At 38.5% G+C, this 18,406-nt stretch overlaps 1 protein-coding gene across 2 annotated transcripts; it reads right to left on the minus strand.

The window, feature by feature from the left end:
• Nucleotides 1-1,215: 1,215 nt before the first annotated feature.
• LOC138182546 (uncharacterized) lies at nucleotides 1,216-14,210 on the minus strand. 2 transcript variants are annotated; one of them, XM_069118509.1, is made up of 3 exons: nucleotides 13,966-14,210; nucleotides 5,963-7,088; nucleotides 1,216-5,002 (listed from the first exon to the last, which is right to left on the minus strand). In XM_069118509.1, the coding sequence occupies exons 1-3, from the start codon at nucleotides 13,978-13,980 to the stop codon at nucleotides 3,915-3,917; spliced, it is 2,229 nt and encodes a 742-aa protein (XP_068974610.1). In that variant the 5' UTR covers nucleotides 13,981-14,210; the 3' UTR covers nucleotides 1,216-3,914. The 2 variants fall into 2 exon arrangements, with proteins under 2 accessions (XP_068974610.1, XP_068974609.1); XM_069118508.1 differs by having other exon boundaries at nucleotides 1,216-7,088.
• Nucleotides 14,211-18,406: the final 4,196 nt, after the last annotated feature.

Consider the following 18,406-nt stretch of genomic DNA (forward strand, 5'->3'; position numbering starts at 1 on the left):
GGAAAGTGTGCGAGAAGCAATTTCGACCAGCGCTAGGACACGCTAACTGTCCGCGCTAGCTAACCTAACCGGCACGATAGCGTTTCATTTACATAACCGTAATCCTACTTAGTGGCAGATGCCTAATTCCCCTCGTACGTTTTCGTTTGTACATCGTGCTACCGAGCGAACATCGTGCCTACCTACTAGTTTCCTCGTAATAAACACTCAAGATCCTCGTAGATTAATTAATCTTACAAGCAATATATAAAATAATACATTATTTATTAAATAAATCTAATAGAAATTCTAGCTTTTATAAATACATATATATACATGTAAACGAATACGACCTAAATTATAAGAGAAAGTGAATGTCTTCATTGCTAAATATGTAGTTGGATAGTAATCTATTAATTTTCTACTTTAACTTTTCTATCTCAAACCTGATTTTCTGAAAGATTTACCATTCCCAGTTGTGACACTTTTCTAGCAAATAAACGATATTCTCTGTCTATGAAATCCCACCTCTCGACACATCATCTGTATAAACATTCACCACCCAGTCATTAGAATCTCTTTAAATTATGAAGAACTAAAGAAATCAGAAATTGTTTATAATACCGGAGTTGAAAGATATTTTTCTGCAATTGTCACTGTCAATGAATAATTCGCTGAAAGATATTGGTAGCACGAATTTATTCATTAAATAATCATTCTCGCGATATTTGGTAACTGCTATCAAATTCGTTTTAGCGATATTTAAATTTCTTATCATGGAATAGATGGCCCTTTACCGTGTAACAAATCCGCGAACCCGAAAGGTAGATGTCGGTCGCTGAAAGTCGACATTACGGTCAGTGGAATGAACAGCGTGATGGGAAAACACGGCGATCGAGATAAACGGAACGCCAGATGCTTGGAAATTCTATTGGGTGTCCGTACATAAGTGTCTTTCGGAACGAGGTAACGTTTAACGACTGCTATTTCCTGATTCTGCAGATCTTCTTTTAGTTGCTGTTACGTTTCGTTCGCAACTGATAATAGAGATGATGTGATTGAACTGAAATCTTTCCTGTTGTTCAGTTGTGTGGATGAGATTTGAAAGAAGTGGCAAAGCCAGTCACACATACAAAATAGTTCCAATGAAAACGAGTTTCACGATCACGTTAAAAGGAAGTAGGAATTAAAAAAGGCCGCGAAATAAAAAAGATCATCTATTTACAAATAGGTCGTATATTTACATACTTAACGCAATCTCGTGAACAAATACATATATATATAAAACACAGTCGTACGCGCGCTATGTTCAACAAACTAATAACGTCGATTGGACGTATCGTGCGTACGGTAAGCCATATGCACGAGACGTTACGTACATAAAATAATAAATTAATCCATAAAAAAAAAAGAGAGAGGGAAAAAAGGAAAGAAGGAAGAACATAGAGGTGGATAGAAGTTAGGAGCAAGTTGACGTGTTTTATGGCTTGGCAGCATCGTCACTGCGTATTTCTTAACAATGAGCATCTCTCTTAAGCTTATACGCTCTACTTATTTTACGTATCTGCAATACACCAAGTTATGCATAACCATTTGCCAGGCAGCACTATAAAAGTAGAAGAAGTTTAAGACTACTCCGAATACGGAATGCGTATACGCTGCGATACGCAGCTGGTTTTAAGCTCGCGTCGATGAGCGCACATGCGAACGCGTTAACATTTTATTACCTATATCTCTGGCCAGTTGTATTTCAGCTTGTTAGATCGCGTCGGTTATCAACGTGTCAGGCGGCTGAGTTTTACTGCTTCTTTACACGAGGATGACTCGTGTATCTTTGGGTGCTTGTACTTCTAAATGCGTCCACTTATAAAGGCGTTCTAACTGTTCTATTCAAACGAAATTACGTTTCTAAATTAAGCGATACACATATTATAAATATTATAGGAAAAAGTAGCAATATAGAATCCTGTTAGTAAATTAGAACCTCGCATTGAGAATAATATCTTAAGTATCATGCACGATGACATAACTATAAATATACATAATGATATAGAAGTAAAGAAACAAGATATTTAGTGATCTTAACTCAACTACCAGACTCGACAAACGATTGTCGAAAATACTTCACAATGACAATGTGGAATTCTTCTTATTTCTCACAAGGAAATGTCATTTGTTCGATTCATAAGCAAGCAGCTATATGCTTTATCTGCTTCTATACGTTTAATCTGCTATATGCTATAATACTAGTCATCTGAAACCAACGTTCCGAAAACCCTGGAGCGCAGAAAATTATTTCTGACAATAATAGTAAATCTACTTTTTGAAAAATTACTTAAAAGCAAAACAGGGTTCCATATTATCTTCTTCTCTGTTCTGCACAGGATATAATATAACGTATACGTGTGTGTAGGTGAATAAATTAAATTACAATTTAATTGTCATTGCAAATAATGAAAAATTGCGTCCAACGTAGCGTGTTTCTATTAAAAGTATCTAATATCAACGCGAGGGTACTACAATTAACAAGATCTCGCTAAAGTTCCACGTACCACGTAACGGTGTTTCTATTTTCAATACGATTAGCACACCCCGAGTAAGCCGAGACGCCTAAAAAGTCATCCCCTCTAGTGCGGTGTATAACTGGGTATAGCGTATCTCATCGAGAAACAACGGACTAGATATATGCATATCTACCTGTTATTGTCACAAAGGTATGCAAAACCGTGTGTATCGCGCTCGTTGAACGCCCGCAGAGTCGAGCAATGCGTTTCACTGGAAACGAGATTCTCGCAAAAGGTAGGTATCACTACCACGAAGCTGTTGGACGAGGTACTGAACTTTCACCTCGGTGAAGGTTAAAGATGTGGAAGTGCGCGAGAGACTGGCGTTCTCGTTCGATCACGTGCCCGAACGTCAACGATGAAAGTTGCTCGATACGGCCATCTCCCGTCTTTTATTCCTCAAACGACGATGATTTGTAATCGAACGACCTAAATCTGTAATGTAAATTTGTAATCGATCTAAATTCTTGTCGCGTTAGACACTCGTGCGTCAATCGAGCGATTAGAAAACGTCGATTCTAAGATGTGTTGGCTCGCGCGAATGGCCATGACACGATTGCTCGTCGACCCCGAAACGGATCGCTCTGATACTTTTACTTGCTTTCGTTCACATGAAACCTCTCCATCTCCTGAAGAGTTTTCGAGTGAAAAGGCGAGTAGAATGGTTCTTCGGAAAGGAACGGAGGAACACTCGAGGACTTTCGGTGCTTGCTTGTGTCGCAATTAAACTCTGATAGGATCTGCCTTCGCGAACATGAAGTATTTTCGCGTGAGAAGAAAGAAAGTAGAATGAGATTCGTCGAGGACGTTACGCGATTACCGTTTCGCCGAAGAAAGAGAATTTCTTGAGTAAACCGTTCGGCTTCACAACCTGTTATCAATATATTTCTGAAGAAAGATCATCGTTTTCGCTTCCTAGCGGAATGTTAGGCCATTTGTGGTTTCCGTTTCATTCCGGCATACTCTAAAATGGAATGTAAACTCAAGATGTTTCTCACGAGTCAGTAACCAATGATAATCGTTATGGTGCAAAGAGTAATCAAATTCGTTTGTAGATTGCAATCTGGTGGAAACGATCGAAAGCGAGCGCGATTTTGAGTTCGTTTCTACCAATAGGACATTTCGTAACTATGATATTTATATATAGCATATAAAATTTAAATATTTTGTAATTAACAATATAGTCTTTAACTTAATGACTTTAATTAATAACTTCTACGCGGAACGATTTCAAATTTTGCGCCTCAGTCCCGTAGTACCGTGGCTTAACTTGGTAATGCGAAAGAAGACGAAAGTCTGTTCGTTACATAAATTACCATACATTACCGAAGAATCTATCAACGAAAGTATTTCCTAGACAAACGATATGATTTAAGAGGACTTTGTCCCGCTAACGTTCTTCCCATCGTTCGAAAGAACAGTTGCCACGTTCTCGTTTTTCGCCACCGACCTTATCTCTTTCCTCGAGTCACCGTATTGATTGTTGAAGAAGAGAGCGACAGCCTCCTTTTTCGTGGACTCTCCTTTATTAAATTCGGCTTCGCTCCTGTCGCCAGCTTGTCCACCTAATTCATCGGAATCTTTCCTTTGACTGTTCTCTGCCACCGTGATGTAATGTCCTTTAGGAACTTCGATGTTTTCAGCCTGCGGTAAATCGCTGAACACGTGCTGTAATTGCTGTGCCTCCGGATGACCCTGAACTTGTATCTGCCCTTGTTCAGGCTGTTCGATAGCCGCGAGGATATCCTGTAAGAGCCCATTAGACAGCACCTGATCGTGCCTGATACTACCATCCGAATTCTCCGTTCCTAATCCTCCATCAGCAGCCTGGATTTGCAACGTGTATGTTCCCTTAGAACCTTGAACCTCGAAACCGTCCGCTCCATTGGCCGTTATTCCCTTCGCCAGGGACAGAGCTTCGCTGCCTTCGTGGGTATTTAGAAATTGACTAGCGTCCACTTCGTTCGAGGCTAGATTCTTTGCATGGCCGTATCCTTGCTCGTTCAAGCTCGCGGTTAAAGCTCCAGCTTTTATTCCGCCGTTCTCCTGTTGGAAATGAGCGTTCGAGGAGAACGACTCTTGAGATTGTATAGCGGGTGGCGCCGAAAGTACGTTCGTGACTTCAGCCGATTGACTGTGGTCGCTGGACAAAACGTTGTCCGTGTTTTCAGAAGTGGCGTAGCTCACGCCTATCGAACTGCCGTAGCTGTCCTTCAGGTTCGTTTTCGGTTGCTCTATGTTTTCTAGGCTTAGCTGACCTATCGACTGCGTGATATCCAACCCACTAAAACCGTTTGACAAGGAACCCTCTTTAAACAGCGAATTCTGATTGAGACCAGTGGAAAGAGCGGCCCCGAAACTTGGGCCGTGAGAGCCGACGTTTAACGCGTGGCTTCCGAGATCCTCAAAGCTGTACTGCGTACCAGTCGTCTGTTCGAAACCGCAATCGTGTCCACCACCTGTCGACAACGGTAAATTCACTACCGGGGTGCCATACGTGGTGGTTATGGTGTTGCTGATGCTGTCGTATAAATTGTTGCCAAAGCCAGTGGAGGTGGAGACGAAGGAAGAAGCGGGTCCAAAGTTAGGCGCTCCGTACGTCAACACTGGCGCTGGAGTGTTAAAGTTGCTGAAGGATAATGGCGTGCCATATTGGGCATTCGGAGCTGCTATTGGCGAATTCAAGCTGACACTGGGTAGTTTGTTGAAAGCAACTGGAGCATGGAGGGCAGGTAACTGCTGCTCGAACGATAAGGGCGGAAGGTAAGTTTTTGGCGCTTTGGCTAGCTCAACGTGTCTCAGCGGTGGCAAGTAACGGTTAAGGTTAGTCAAAAGTCCGCTAGGAACGGATTCTTTGAACTTAATCGGTTCACGGTTTCTTGGAGGAATCAGGGTACCTGGAAGGGGTAATGGATGTCTAAACGATCCGTGGGGACGATGGTAATGCAAATTTTGCTTAAAAAGCGAGCTACCGTGTAATGCGAAAGAAGCAAACGACGATGCTCGACCTGCTTCGGCAGCTGGATAAGGACCATTAGGCGAGTAGGATGAAGGAGGAGGGGCGCCGTATGAGTCGAGAACAGGAGGTGGTGGCAAAGGAATGCCCGATTCGATGGAATTCAATTTTCCAAAGGAAATGCTGGATAACGGCGGGCCGTAGTTATTGGAGAGGCCATTTACAGATATTTGCGATAGCGACAAATCATTTCCTAGATTCTGGAACGCGTGAGAGTCTCCACTGCCGAGATTCAAATGGGATCCGGTATCAAGCACGGGTAACTTTAACGTGGGCAATCCTGCACTATGATCTGAAGTTAATGACGGATTTGTAGGTAGCAACTCGAATCCAACGGTCTTTACGATAGAAAGCGGTTCTACCTTGGGCACTTCGTATTGTAAATTAAGCTGACCATGCACACCTGTTTGAGGATGATCCTTCTTTGGTGGGTTTTCGTTGTGGAATGGTTCGTATTCCGGCAATGGTGGCGGTGGTAAGCCTTTATTATCGTTAGAATTAGACTTCACCGAGGTCTTCAAGTCTTGAGCCTCAGGATTGTGAATTGGAACTCCATAAGAATCATTTGGTACATTTGGATTCTCGATAACGTTGCTCGTAGACTGTCCAATGTGCACACCCACGGAATGGCCATCCAAAATCCTGTGCTCATCAGATGGAGGTCCGTAAGTGTTCGCAGGTTGTCCATGTTGATTGGTCAATCCAGCAATGGGTTGCCAGCCGTCGTACTTTATATCGGGCGGTGTAGGTGGTGCTGGCACTCCTGGTGGAGGAATTGGTGGAGGTGGCCTGTACAGATCACCAGCAGGTGGTCCATACTGTGCCTCGGGCACCACTGAAAGCGATGGTGGAGGAGGTAGTCCGTAGTTGTCATTCGGTTGAGAAGTAAATTGAACAGCAAGTTTTTGCGGAGGCACGCCATAGGTATCGAGAGATACGGGAATGGCAGGTCCGTGTGCCGGTTTCGTTGGCCCAAGACTCGAGGATCCCACGGCTATGTATTGATTAGACACAGAGGACGTGAATTTCAATGGCGGACCGTATTGAGGTTTCGGTGGCCTAAACGAAGCGAATGAATACGGCGGTCCATAATGTTGCTTCGGTGGCCCGTAATGAAGTTTCAGCGAGCCAAAACTCAGCTTCGAAGGCAACGGAGACAAAGGAGGGCCGAAACTTTGTTTCGGTGGAACATGAAGCGGTTTAATAATTCGTGGCGGTCCATATGAAGATAATGGTGGTCCGTAGACAGGTGGTGGAATGTCCGGCGGTGGTGGCGGATATATAGGTGTTGGCCCTTGATCACCTACTAGTTCCGGTGGGCCGTAAACCGGTGCTGGTCCTTTAATATTTGATCCGATCGGAGGTCCATAGTCGTCAGCAGGTGGACCATAATTACTTATCCTTTCGTTAGCCTTAATTTCGTTCAGTTTCTCTTCTTCCTTGTTAGCAAGCACTTGGGATTGCGCTTTGTTAACCACTGCCTGGACGTGGTGTCCGATCAGCAGAACGCAGAGCAGCGTAATTGCCATCTGAAATCAAACCGAATTCTTCAACTTTTCTTTTGTCATAATTTGACGATGTTCAATGTAAAATACATTGTTTCTTTGATCCTGCTACGGTCCTCAAATATTTATGCCCCGATCTCACTCTTGTTTTAACATGCAATAAGATTTACTATATGTATAAAATGTATTATAAGAGGTACAATTGAAACGGAAATGATACCTATCAATAATGATTCTTGCATTCTTTCTTCAAACTTGTTAAGAATAAAAAGCACGTTTCGGTCTAAAACGATCCAAAGAATGCAGCAAGATTAATATAGTGTAACCAAAGCAACAGATAACTAGTTATTTATTAAATGATAATAGTTATGATTATCGCTTAAAGTACAACAAAGCTTAACTGGAGCGTAAATAATATGCAATTTATTATAATTGTCTGTACTAAATAAGTAAGGAACGAGATTAGAGAAAGTAAACATTCCACGAATATGTGCGTGTACTGAGAATGTGATCAATATATTCCTACAAAATTTAAGAACCGTATTATCTACTGTTATAATGTATTCCATATCTTATTCAATGAGGAAACTGGTATTATCAAGCAGACTTTATCAATTGAATTGTCTATTATTCAGCTTTTTATCTTCTGTACATTTCGTTATCTTGAAAGGAGATTTCAAGGTATCAATTTTAATCATTGATCAAAATTGTTTTGTTCAACATGATTAAATATCTTTTCTTATTATGCTTGAAAATAAATATTAGATTACTGAAATTTTTAGGTTTGACAGTTAACTAGTAGTCTAACATCTTCTCCTGTTCTAATTAGTTGGTTGGGAACATAAGTGTAGCTCGGTATCGTGTGCACATTTCGCTCGTGCCAGCACACATTGTCTATGGTTCCAAATTGAAGGCCGTGAGAGACTTTAAGCTAGTTTACAACCTCGGTTGGCGCAAGGCGAACTAGTCATCCCGATGCATGTGAGAATTATATGAACCTGCATTTACTCACTGTAAGTATTAAACGCAGGCACCCGTAAATAATTACGTTAATTACAAAGATGGCGTATAATGTATGGGAATATGACTGAGAAAAGTAGTATTTTCACTGCAATCTCCGATAGTTCTGGATTTCGTTTCATCGTAATGTTAAACAAGTGTTACACTTGTACACAATAAAAATTGTACAAATAAAGATTTGTTATCAAAAATTTCATATAGCGCTAATGAAATATTACTTAATACTTAAATACATCGTCATCTTGAAATTCTTTCTCGTTAAATCACGAGAAATACATGATTTGCTAGTATGCCATTATGAATATTCATTGCCAATAAAAAATTGAAATTATGTATTTTTTTATGTCTGAAACCAGAAACGTAAGAAGCCTTGAAAACGAAGAAGTATTCTCTAAATCGTTTATTTTATATTCTTCGTCGTTTTGCTGTACTGCCAGATGGTTGGATAAGAATTGAAATGATCGAAAGGAAGTTAACTGACTTCATTATTACAATTAAACGAATAAAGTGCAGTAAGCATTGTAAATATTACAGTTTGTTACGTTTAATAAGCAAAAACGAAGATTACTCTTGTACTATAAATGTACTAATGAAACGGTGTTATACTATAAAATGAAATGAAGATCGTTCGATATCTCGTAAAATTATTTTGAGGACAAATAGAACTGGGAGAGGTTTATATCTCTTTTTACGGTAATAGATATTCATTCCGTTGTAACAACCAGATTGTTTTCTATAAAAGATACTAGATAAGAAACAAGAAGCAACGCACAAGTTTGAAGCTGTAAATGTCATCAAGAAGCCATCCTTGGAAGTCTTAAGTGGCACAATGACCGAGATGCAAGGTTAACATAATATGCCGCACTTTCTCCCAAGTGCATCAACGAGAAGTGCAATGCAAGAATAAGCATAGAATGAAGAGGCATCCGAGTATAAATCTTATCTTAAATTTTTATTTGTATTTTTGTCTTTCTTATTCATTGGGATTTCCGTATTATTAAAATGTTCAATATATAATTCGAGAATGTATTCGACAAATATCTTTGCAATATTTTTTCTGGGAACACGTTTTTGAAATTTTTAACGATTTCGAACTTCCATAGTATATTAACGTATTTTTAGAATGAATCAAGGAAAATATAAACATTTGAGTCACAAAACCCTGAAAATGAAATTATATCGGAAACTGCAGAACCTTTTACTTCGTCAGTGTCAGAATGAATTTTATGATAATGATAACTTTATGATGAAATGATTATATGATGACTTCACCGATACTAAGGAAAAATAAGAGACAAGAACTTGTGAGATATTAATACATTGCTTGTAACTTTTTTAATATTTCGTATTCGTATAATAAGTGTATGTATTCTTCTGAGACATTGTATATTGCATTATTTTTGTTGATTATTTTATTGAACAAGTGTAATGAATTGAGACATTTCTTTAAACTGTGTGTAAGATCAATTAAATGTAAAATTTGATTTGATGCAATTTAAGGATAGGGGGAGGCTTTCGTACTGACTGTGTTTGCGACTTGTTCAACAATTATATTTTCCATAAAATACATAAATTTGCATTTTTATAGATTCATCTATCTCATAATGTATAAATGTAATCTATGTAAATGTGCATCCATCGTCCATTACTTTTTCCTTATACTTTTGTGTATTTTGTGTAGCATGATAACTTTATGAACGTTTAATTTACATTTTTTTCATTTCAAATTAGTAGAAGCATATAACAAATTAAATGAATTTATTACTTTATCGATTCTCATTATATGAATTTATACACCCAAATGAATTATATGTATTGTATTACAAACAAAACGGAAAAGAATTCTGATTCCTATACAATCCTCATTTTTTACACAAATCTCATCCTGTATAAAAACTTATAATTTATGTAAAGCTTAAGGTGCATATGTTCTGTCTAAAAAAAAAAAAAAATAAACCTTGTTTATTACATTCATGATCATAAAACTAAAACACGAACGGCTTCGATTTCTACTTTGTTCTGATAAAAAAAAAAAAAATATGAATTACAACCTCTTATAACTATGTGACAGGTAATAAGTTACGCTGTTACCGCAGATAGCGTGAGTTGGAAGCATTTGTCACAAAAATAGCATTGATTGATGAACTCTGAGAGTATTTTCAAATCTTTATATTTTTCTTTCATCAGAACATTTAACAATTTACCTCTTCTTTGAATACTATACATCGATACCAGAATGAATATTAATATACAAATAATTATTTACAATAAATACTAAATCATTTATTTTAATATAGAGTGTCACATATAATATTACTTGAACTTGTTCGAGTGAAAGTAGATATTCAAGAGCAAAATCTCGATCGTCCACGTATAGTTGAATATAGTCTGCCTAACTGAAAGTTAGATGTAATACGAGAAAAATTGCTGTAATAAGAGTATACTTTTCATTCTTCGGATGCGAATGGTTGGTCGTCTTATATTACCTCTTTCTATATCATTTTCACATGACAAAATATTTCTCGCTTACGAATAGTCAAATATAGTTTGCTTAACTGAAAGTTACATGTAATGTAAAAAATATCATACTAATGAACGAGGACTGTGTCTAATAATTAAAAATAAATAAATTTCATATTTCCTTCGATTACAAATGATTGGTCCTCGATGTACTCTCTTTCTATATCATTTTCATATGGCGTTGCAGACTCGCTCTAAACGTGGCGCCCACTTATTGAGGCGCAAACTGTGCGCTCGCGTGTGCAATAGTTTAAACGTATGTTGTAACCAGAACGGGTAGACGGTCGAATGCATCGATGTAGGCAGATTGTGACTAGGTCAAACACCTCCTTCATGCATAGTCATATATTCCGACCACGTAGCACAAGTGCACGTAACGCGGTGGAAGCCATCACTTCTTATCGAACGATACGATACGATTCATCGGAAAATCCGATGTTTATTTAGCTTCCTTCCACGTGCGAGCTCCAACTTTTCTCTGCGCGCGCGACCAAACTTATTCGCTGTTTCCGCTTCCCCTGTTTCTTCGATGCACATGCACTCGTGATTTCGTAAATCGGTAAACTTTTCGAAGAAAGAGAAAAAGAAACGATTAAAAGTTATACGCTTCCCATGATGTATTTTATGAGCTAGTAAGCTAATATAGTAAGTTACCACAGTAATTAGTTAGTAATCTAAAGTTATATACTTATATACAGTGACTACGAAAAATATTTGTGCATCATCGTATTTATCGTAACATTTATAACCAGTATTGTTGCTATACGATTTTTACTAATTAATTAGTATATTAAATTTCGCGTCATTTAGTAATACTTTCATATGACTATAAATATTTGATACTGCGACATTGCATATGCAAATACTTTTAGACGCTAGATAATATGCATTCTTTGTATTTTTCCATCTTTTCCATAAATGCGGTACTATCCATAGTCTATTCATAAGCGAACAAAACTCTGTTTGGAACAGATTAAGGATCGTGGATCGTTGGCCGTAGCTGTGGCTAACCGGTCGGTTCGGCAAAAGCGTAAGTTAGCGTAGCGTGCGCTAAATGGTACGACATTGATCACTATTCTCGTTTAGTTTAGCGTTTGTCAGCTTCAGCGAAATAAATGTCGTCATAAGAAGTTGAATTATCTGAAAAGCTCTTCACGCTTCGATTTCGTAATGACAAGATTTTTATTGCTAAATGGAATGTAAATATTGTGTAGGACATTCCACTTGGATTTTTATTGCTAGATGAAATGTAAATATTGTGTAGGACATTCCACTTGGAGTGCTAATCAAGTACACAACAGAGAGTCGATGAGACTACGGAATGAAACGGTTGCGCTTCACAGCAGCTAGTTTTTAGCACAAGAAGTAATTTGTTCCATCAGACTCTTACATTTTAAACAATTTCTGCAGATGCTTTATGCAATTTTTTCATATTTATTATTATAGCTTTCCTATGCATTTTGTTAAGGAAAACGGTAGACGTTATTGCTAAGAATCCTCTGTAAGTCAAACGTATAATTCTAGCAATTTTACAGTCTAGTAAAGCCGAGGTGATTTGTTGTGAAATTAGTAGATACATATGCACGATAAGGAATGTAAAGTTTCACAAAACAGAAAATAAAGAGTTAAAAACACTAGCGTGAAGTTTGCCATTTCTTTTAATGATATTTTATATAAAGAAAACTGTAACTTTTACTTTATTTTGCAACTTAGGTCAACATCCTGAATCAGCAAGCAATGATTGACACTTGAAATTCAGCTTTTCAGTTGTTACTTTTACATTATCAAATTTCTCTAATTATATTTCAATACTTCGCCATCGTTCCTATGCCAGCAAATATCTGTCAATTGCCATAACTTCAAACTAAAATTACTGCTTTCTATACCTTCAGTCTTAATTGAACAGCGGAAGGTATAATCACGTTTAGTTATTCTTATAATGTTGACGTAACATTGTCCACGATTAATTCAGTAGCTAAGACATTTTTTACTTTCACGTTCAAAGAGAAGTTCCGTTAACTAACGTTACGTTCCTGGACTTTTCACTCGTATTTGCTGTCGTTAATATCTCAACAGATCTTAAAAACTAACAGCTATTATTTCATTTTATTTTTCATTCGACGCGCTAAGAAAAAAATTTACAGATCTTGTTGCTCTTAACGTGATCAGTTAATGATACACGTGCTTAACAGCAGATATTCCTGAACATGAAAGGTGTCAGTCGAAAGGAAGAGTAACTGCTTAAAATTAATGACACCGGAACGGTGAATTAAGAATACGAAACGCTGGGTGAATGGTTATCAAGAGCCGATAAGAAACCTACGATTATTTAATCTGTGCTTTAAAATCGTCGCCGTGCAATTATCGATAATGAATACTCTCCTACCACTTAGACCACATTTTGTAATTTGCGCGCCCCTTTTTCGCACGAAATTTAAATTCAGGGATTAACGGGATTAACGTTTACCGCGAAACTGTATTTTTCGCTCCGATTAAATGGTTTGTCGAGTGTTGAACAACATTTTATAAGGAGTCAAAGTATACTGTGATATCTAAAAGAAAATGTACACCATATTCATATTTTTAGTGCTATATTAACTCTTTTATAAGAATTTAATTCTAAGCTTTTATAATCGTAAAATTAAGCAAAATTAATTTTTCAACTAGTATCCTTAAAGGTTAGATGATCCACGACACTTTGGTTTCAATTGCTTAATTTTAGATTACTTCGTCTACATTCTGCATTAACTGTATATTATATGTGATGCAACATTAAATAATCCAATTCGAACATAATCCAAAGTGGTCGTCTATAATCCAATGATACCAGTCGATAGAAGTAATTGTTCGTCATTCGGAATATTCATATTTACAATTGCAATTAAGCTATATCTGTTAGCAAGAAATATAGAGGATAGTTTATACGAGCAGAAATTAATTGAAATTATTACAGTTCGTCACGCTCAATTACGAAATACACCTACGCCGGATATCGCACGCTAACTTTACCGAATGTAACAGCGAGAAATCATCAACATAAAGATTAGCGAGTAACAAACTTTCCCAGCTCTCGACCCGAGGAGAAAATTACATCTACGACAAAACTACTGTTTTCGTGTCGGAAATCCTTCCGCTCAATTGCAACAGCGCAGCGGTACGAATTCGTGTCGCAATCACAGATCGTCGGTCCACCTTGATCACTCCAAACGATCCATCAAACATCAAAGAACGAAAGAAGGAACTTGGCGAAATCGCGATCCTGCTGTCAAAGCACTGAACAACACACGAACCGTTCGTCGAACGAAAAAATAATAAAGAAGCGTCAATGATCGATGATATTCGAAGATGCACGATCACCTACCTTGCTTCGAAGCATGGTTGCACCCGCGCAAATTGCTGCCAGCACTGTACACAAATTAAACGACAAATCGCTTTCTTTTTATTGATTTGTCGGCACACCGAAAAAAAGACAGAGCGCGGCGTTCCTCGTTTCAGCGTTTCCTCAGGCTCAATCGAACGCGGTCCTACCGTGTCGCATCGTGCACACCATCCTCACACTCTCCGACCGGTAGTCAACCTCTTTGATGGAGGAGACCCACGACTCCGTCACTACTAACACAAAAAATGCTCGGTCTTGTATGAACACTCCGCTTATATAGACTCTGAGAGAGGTACTAAGCCGGAGGAATTCTCGGCTGAGCTTGTCGAGTAAATCGAGGAAACGACAAACCGGAGAGGAGAGAGCGAGAGCACGAGGAGTAATGAACAGAGACGGCGACGACAAAGGGGCAGAGGGGAAGAGAGAGAATGAGAGAAAGGGAGGAGAGAGGGAGGAAGAGAGTCACGGTGATGTTCAGGACGAGAACACAGGGAGAGGGGAAACCCTCACACGTCGCGTCGGTTAAAAATTCTCTTTGTAGAGAAAGTAGGCTAGCCCTGCCTCCGACTTGGAGAAGAAAGATGCACACGGAAGTACTGGACCGATGGTGCTTATCGGTCCCGTGCGAATACGTAAAGTTATATCGATAAACTCGTATCCCGAGCATTCTGCAGCGATGTCGAACAATGTATCATCGAAATTGCGAGTGCCGAGAAATTGTTCGACCAATGTAACATCCTGTTTAACATTTCCGTGGAATACTTTTGCGACAAGAATTTGAGGAGTGGTGGCATGTGAATGGGTTGAAACTGAGAATTCTTGAAAGTGTTTGTCAAGGTTACTACGATTGAAAATTTTGCTGCGAACGACAGAAGATTGATTTATTTCAGTAGGTGACGATGCGGATATTAGAATATTCACGTTTTTATTTTTAATGGTTTCATCGTTGTTTAAAATAAATCTGCCTTTACGATTAAACAGTAAAAATCTCGTTCTTCAAGAACTTTTACATGCGAAAAAATTGCTGTCCTCGACATTATCACTGTACCATTATAAGGCCTAAGAATGAAAATATTATTCACCACAAGTTCTCCGCACAGAGCCAGTTCAGATCACGCACGCCATAAATAACATACTGTTAAGCACCCAATTAACAAATCGTGTAGAAACTTTTATTTCTTATCGTCACGTGAGCTGGTAAGGCCTTAAAATCGAGGGTCTATAATCCACAGACGAATGCGTGTCGTGACTTAGAAGAAAAATTTGTATGCAACGCAACGCTTTACACGCATCATAGGACTGCTATACGAGAACAGTTGTAGCAACCACAGTTACACCGGTTAATTATTACGTTCCGAACAGTTTCTAAAAACTTTTTCTACAAAAAAGTATCCGTAGGTTCCTTAAAGTGACTAGCAATAAGATAAAAAATTGTTCCTTCGTTCGCTATAAATTACAACTGTCGCGGTAACGATTCACCGACCGTGAAACATCGGTTGATCGAAGTTTCGCCCAAGTAGTTAATTATGGTACAATAGTAATGTAATTCTCACATCAGCGCAGTGAGGTGCAGAGAACACAATGAAATAGAAATGCGACCCGTTTCACAGCTCCGCTTGTGTCGAATTCGAACAAGTGGAAATAGGTGATTTCGTCAAAATCAAACTGAACAGAGTGTAGCGTCTCTCGCCGAATAGTTTACGATGTGGTAACCAAAGGCTTGTAGTTCGTAGTCGACCTTCGATCCTGGTTACGAGAGAAATTCAACTGGTGTAAGAGGTGTACTCGTCGGTTACGCGTATAGAGTACGCTTCCGGTTCTGTCTTATGTACATACGCAGCACTTTGAGTAACGTAAGCATCCTCTCTTTCCACTGTACTTGTGCAAGCTACAAATTGCATGTAACTTACATATGCACGGTTTCTTAATTAACAAAACGCGAGGATATATATAAACGTTCTAGAAGTGAACCGTAGACATCTTAGTTTGCCAAGTACGTCTTCCAAGGTCCCGCATGATATAATCTCTGACGGAATTCCTGATGTGTGCGGATTAAATGAATTTCTCTTCCATATATAGTTATCACAGTGTGGTAGAAATAATGTCGTGTCAATGTAATTTATGCTGAACAGTATGAATTTACATATATTGGGAATTTGCATGGTAGAGAGAACATATAAGTTGCTATTCATCGTAAATACATAGGAAGAACTACAAGAAAGAATAAAAAATACAATTCTGGGATCCTAATTTAATGAATTAATTCTCAACGGCAGGTTATTTAATAAAATAAATTTGAATCTATAAAGAACCTTCGTATATTACGAGCAAAAGTGTGAACCACGTGAAGTTTATTAATCAATATCAACATTAATTATTCCATGATGGGCAATTTCATACGGTACAACTGGTATCGTAGTTCAAATAGTTTCTAAGCGATTAGAATCTCTAATTATACGTTTCGAATATTTCTTTCAACTTCTAACAAAAATTAAATCAAATGATCAAATATTTGCAGATTGAAAAATTCAAGCTTCATGGTAGCAATAATTTATCATCGTCCCCCGGTTAAACGTTATCGGTCTTTCCCTCGATTCGTGGCTTTCAAATACAGATTCGAGACACGGAGAGACGAAGCTGAATTAATCCGACCACGACGTGTCTCGTTTTAAAGACGTCGTGTACGTGTATGTAGAAAAAGAGGATAGAAGCGTAGTTCCGTGGCGCGTGCATGCAAGATGAAGCGCCGTGTGTATATCTGCGCAGCCCCATTGAGGTCCATTACGTTGACATCAATAATTCAGCGCAAAAGTGCCGCCCCTCGCGGGTTTCGCTTTGCTTGGCCGTGGATGCTGCGCCCGCCAACTCTGCCGGCGCAAAAGCCTCCGAAATAACGAAAGAGCCGCAAACAAAATTGTTTCACCCGGATGTCTGTGCACTATGCAAAAGCGGTGAAGACGACTAATCGCGACACTGCAATTAATTGTCCAACGAAACACGATCCGCCCGCCATTTCTCCCCTCTTGTTCTATTTTTATTTACCAAACACGCGGCTTCTCTTTTGTTTCCGGTGTTATTTGGAGAGCGCTGATTCGCAGCCCCGAAATGAAACGAAGATTCCGCCGGAAATTGATATGTAATTGCTGCCGCTCTGTTCGCAAATACAGGTGAATATTGCCCGACGTTAATACATTATGGATGAGATAGGCGGATGTATAAGTAAGAGAAGGGGTTGTATTTTCATGCGTACGATCATTTATATAATCGAATGGAGGAACTTTTAACAGGAGCGTATAATTTTCGTGTACAGGAGCGTATAATTTGGAAAATAGCAGAATGATGGTATCAGTGATATGGAGAAAGGTTATATAACTAGTCGACGTAAGTTTGTGTTATGACTGGAGTGTTTAAACGACGATAATAAGTATGTTAAATATATTTTTAGGTAACAGAAGGTGTGAAAGTATCTACGTTTTACGAGTGTGAATTGATATCGTAAGAGGATTGAGGCTCCCTTCACATGTCGAAACTTTTACGACATTGTTGATTTTTGTTGATTTTTGTTGATTTTTGTTGTCTTATATTCTGCATTTATATTCTGCACGAACTAAATGAACATTCTAGTATGACCAGCAAAACGAAGCACCCTTCGCTTGATAAATTTCCATCCATATATCAGAGCAAAGAAAAGTTGACTACAACAGGTTTTTATCTAGTTCCGTCCGTTTCATACTGAAAGGTCATCGACCGAGATGCAAGCGACAGTTCGAATGCTCTCCAAGATGCATTGCATAAGTTTCACCGCGATAAACGACGTATCAATGACATTGGTTTGATTTCAAAATGTTTGTACAGCGAGTATATAATTTCATGGTCTTTATTCGTTTCATATCGCGTGTGAATCAACAAGTAGAAATTACAATCCATAGAGAACAATTTTCACCAAAATTTATATTACAATTTAAAATTCCAATGAAACTTATTATCAATGATAACTACTTGACTACTAACTTGACTATTTCAAACATTCTTTTACATGTAAGATTATAAGAATACAAATTAAAGCAAATTACCAGTACACACACTGTGACACAAAGGTAATTACCACCTCGTCGTCCACAAAGAGGTAAGTATTTCACGATGAATCACAAAATAAATACGCGTTCGAAACTTTCACTGCGTCTCTTCTCCCTCTTCGACCGAAGTATCGTCCTATACGTGTCAGTCGAGGCCGGAGCTGTTAGATGAATCTGTGAAAACAAGCGTAAACGTTAATAACAACGAAACAACGATCTTAACGATTAAAAGTAAATCGATTATGGCGTGTCATCATCGAAGAAACGGCAGATCTTCGAACACTTTCTCGAAAATTCACGCGTGGCGTGTGTAAATTTGTCATTTGGCCGAGAAATTTTCGCTGAAT

Source organism: Bombus flavifrons, chromosome 8 (genome assembly GCF_040668555.2).
Source record: "Bombus flavifrons isolate JBK064 chromosome 8, iyBomFlav1_principal, whole genome shotgun sequence".
NCBI classification, from domain to species: Eukaryota; Metazoa; Arthropoda; class Insecta; order Hymenoptera; family Apidae; genus Bombus; species Bombus flavifrons.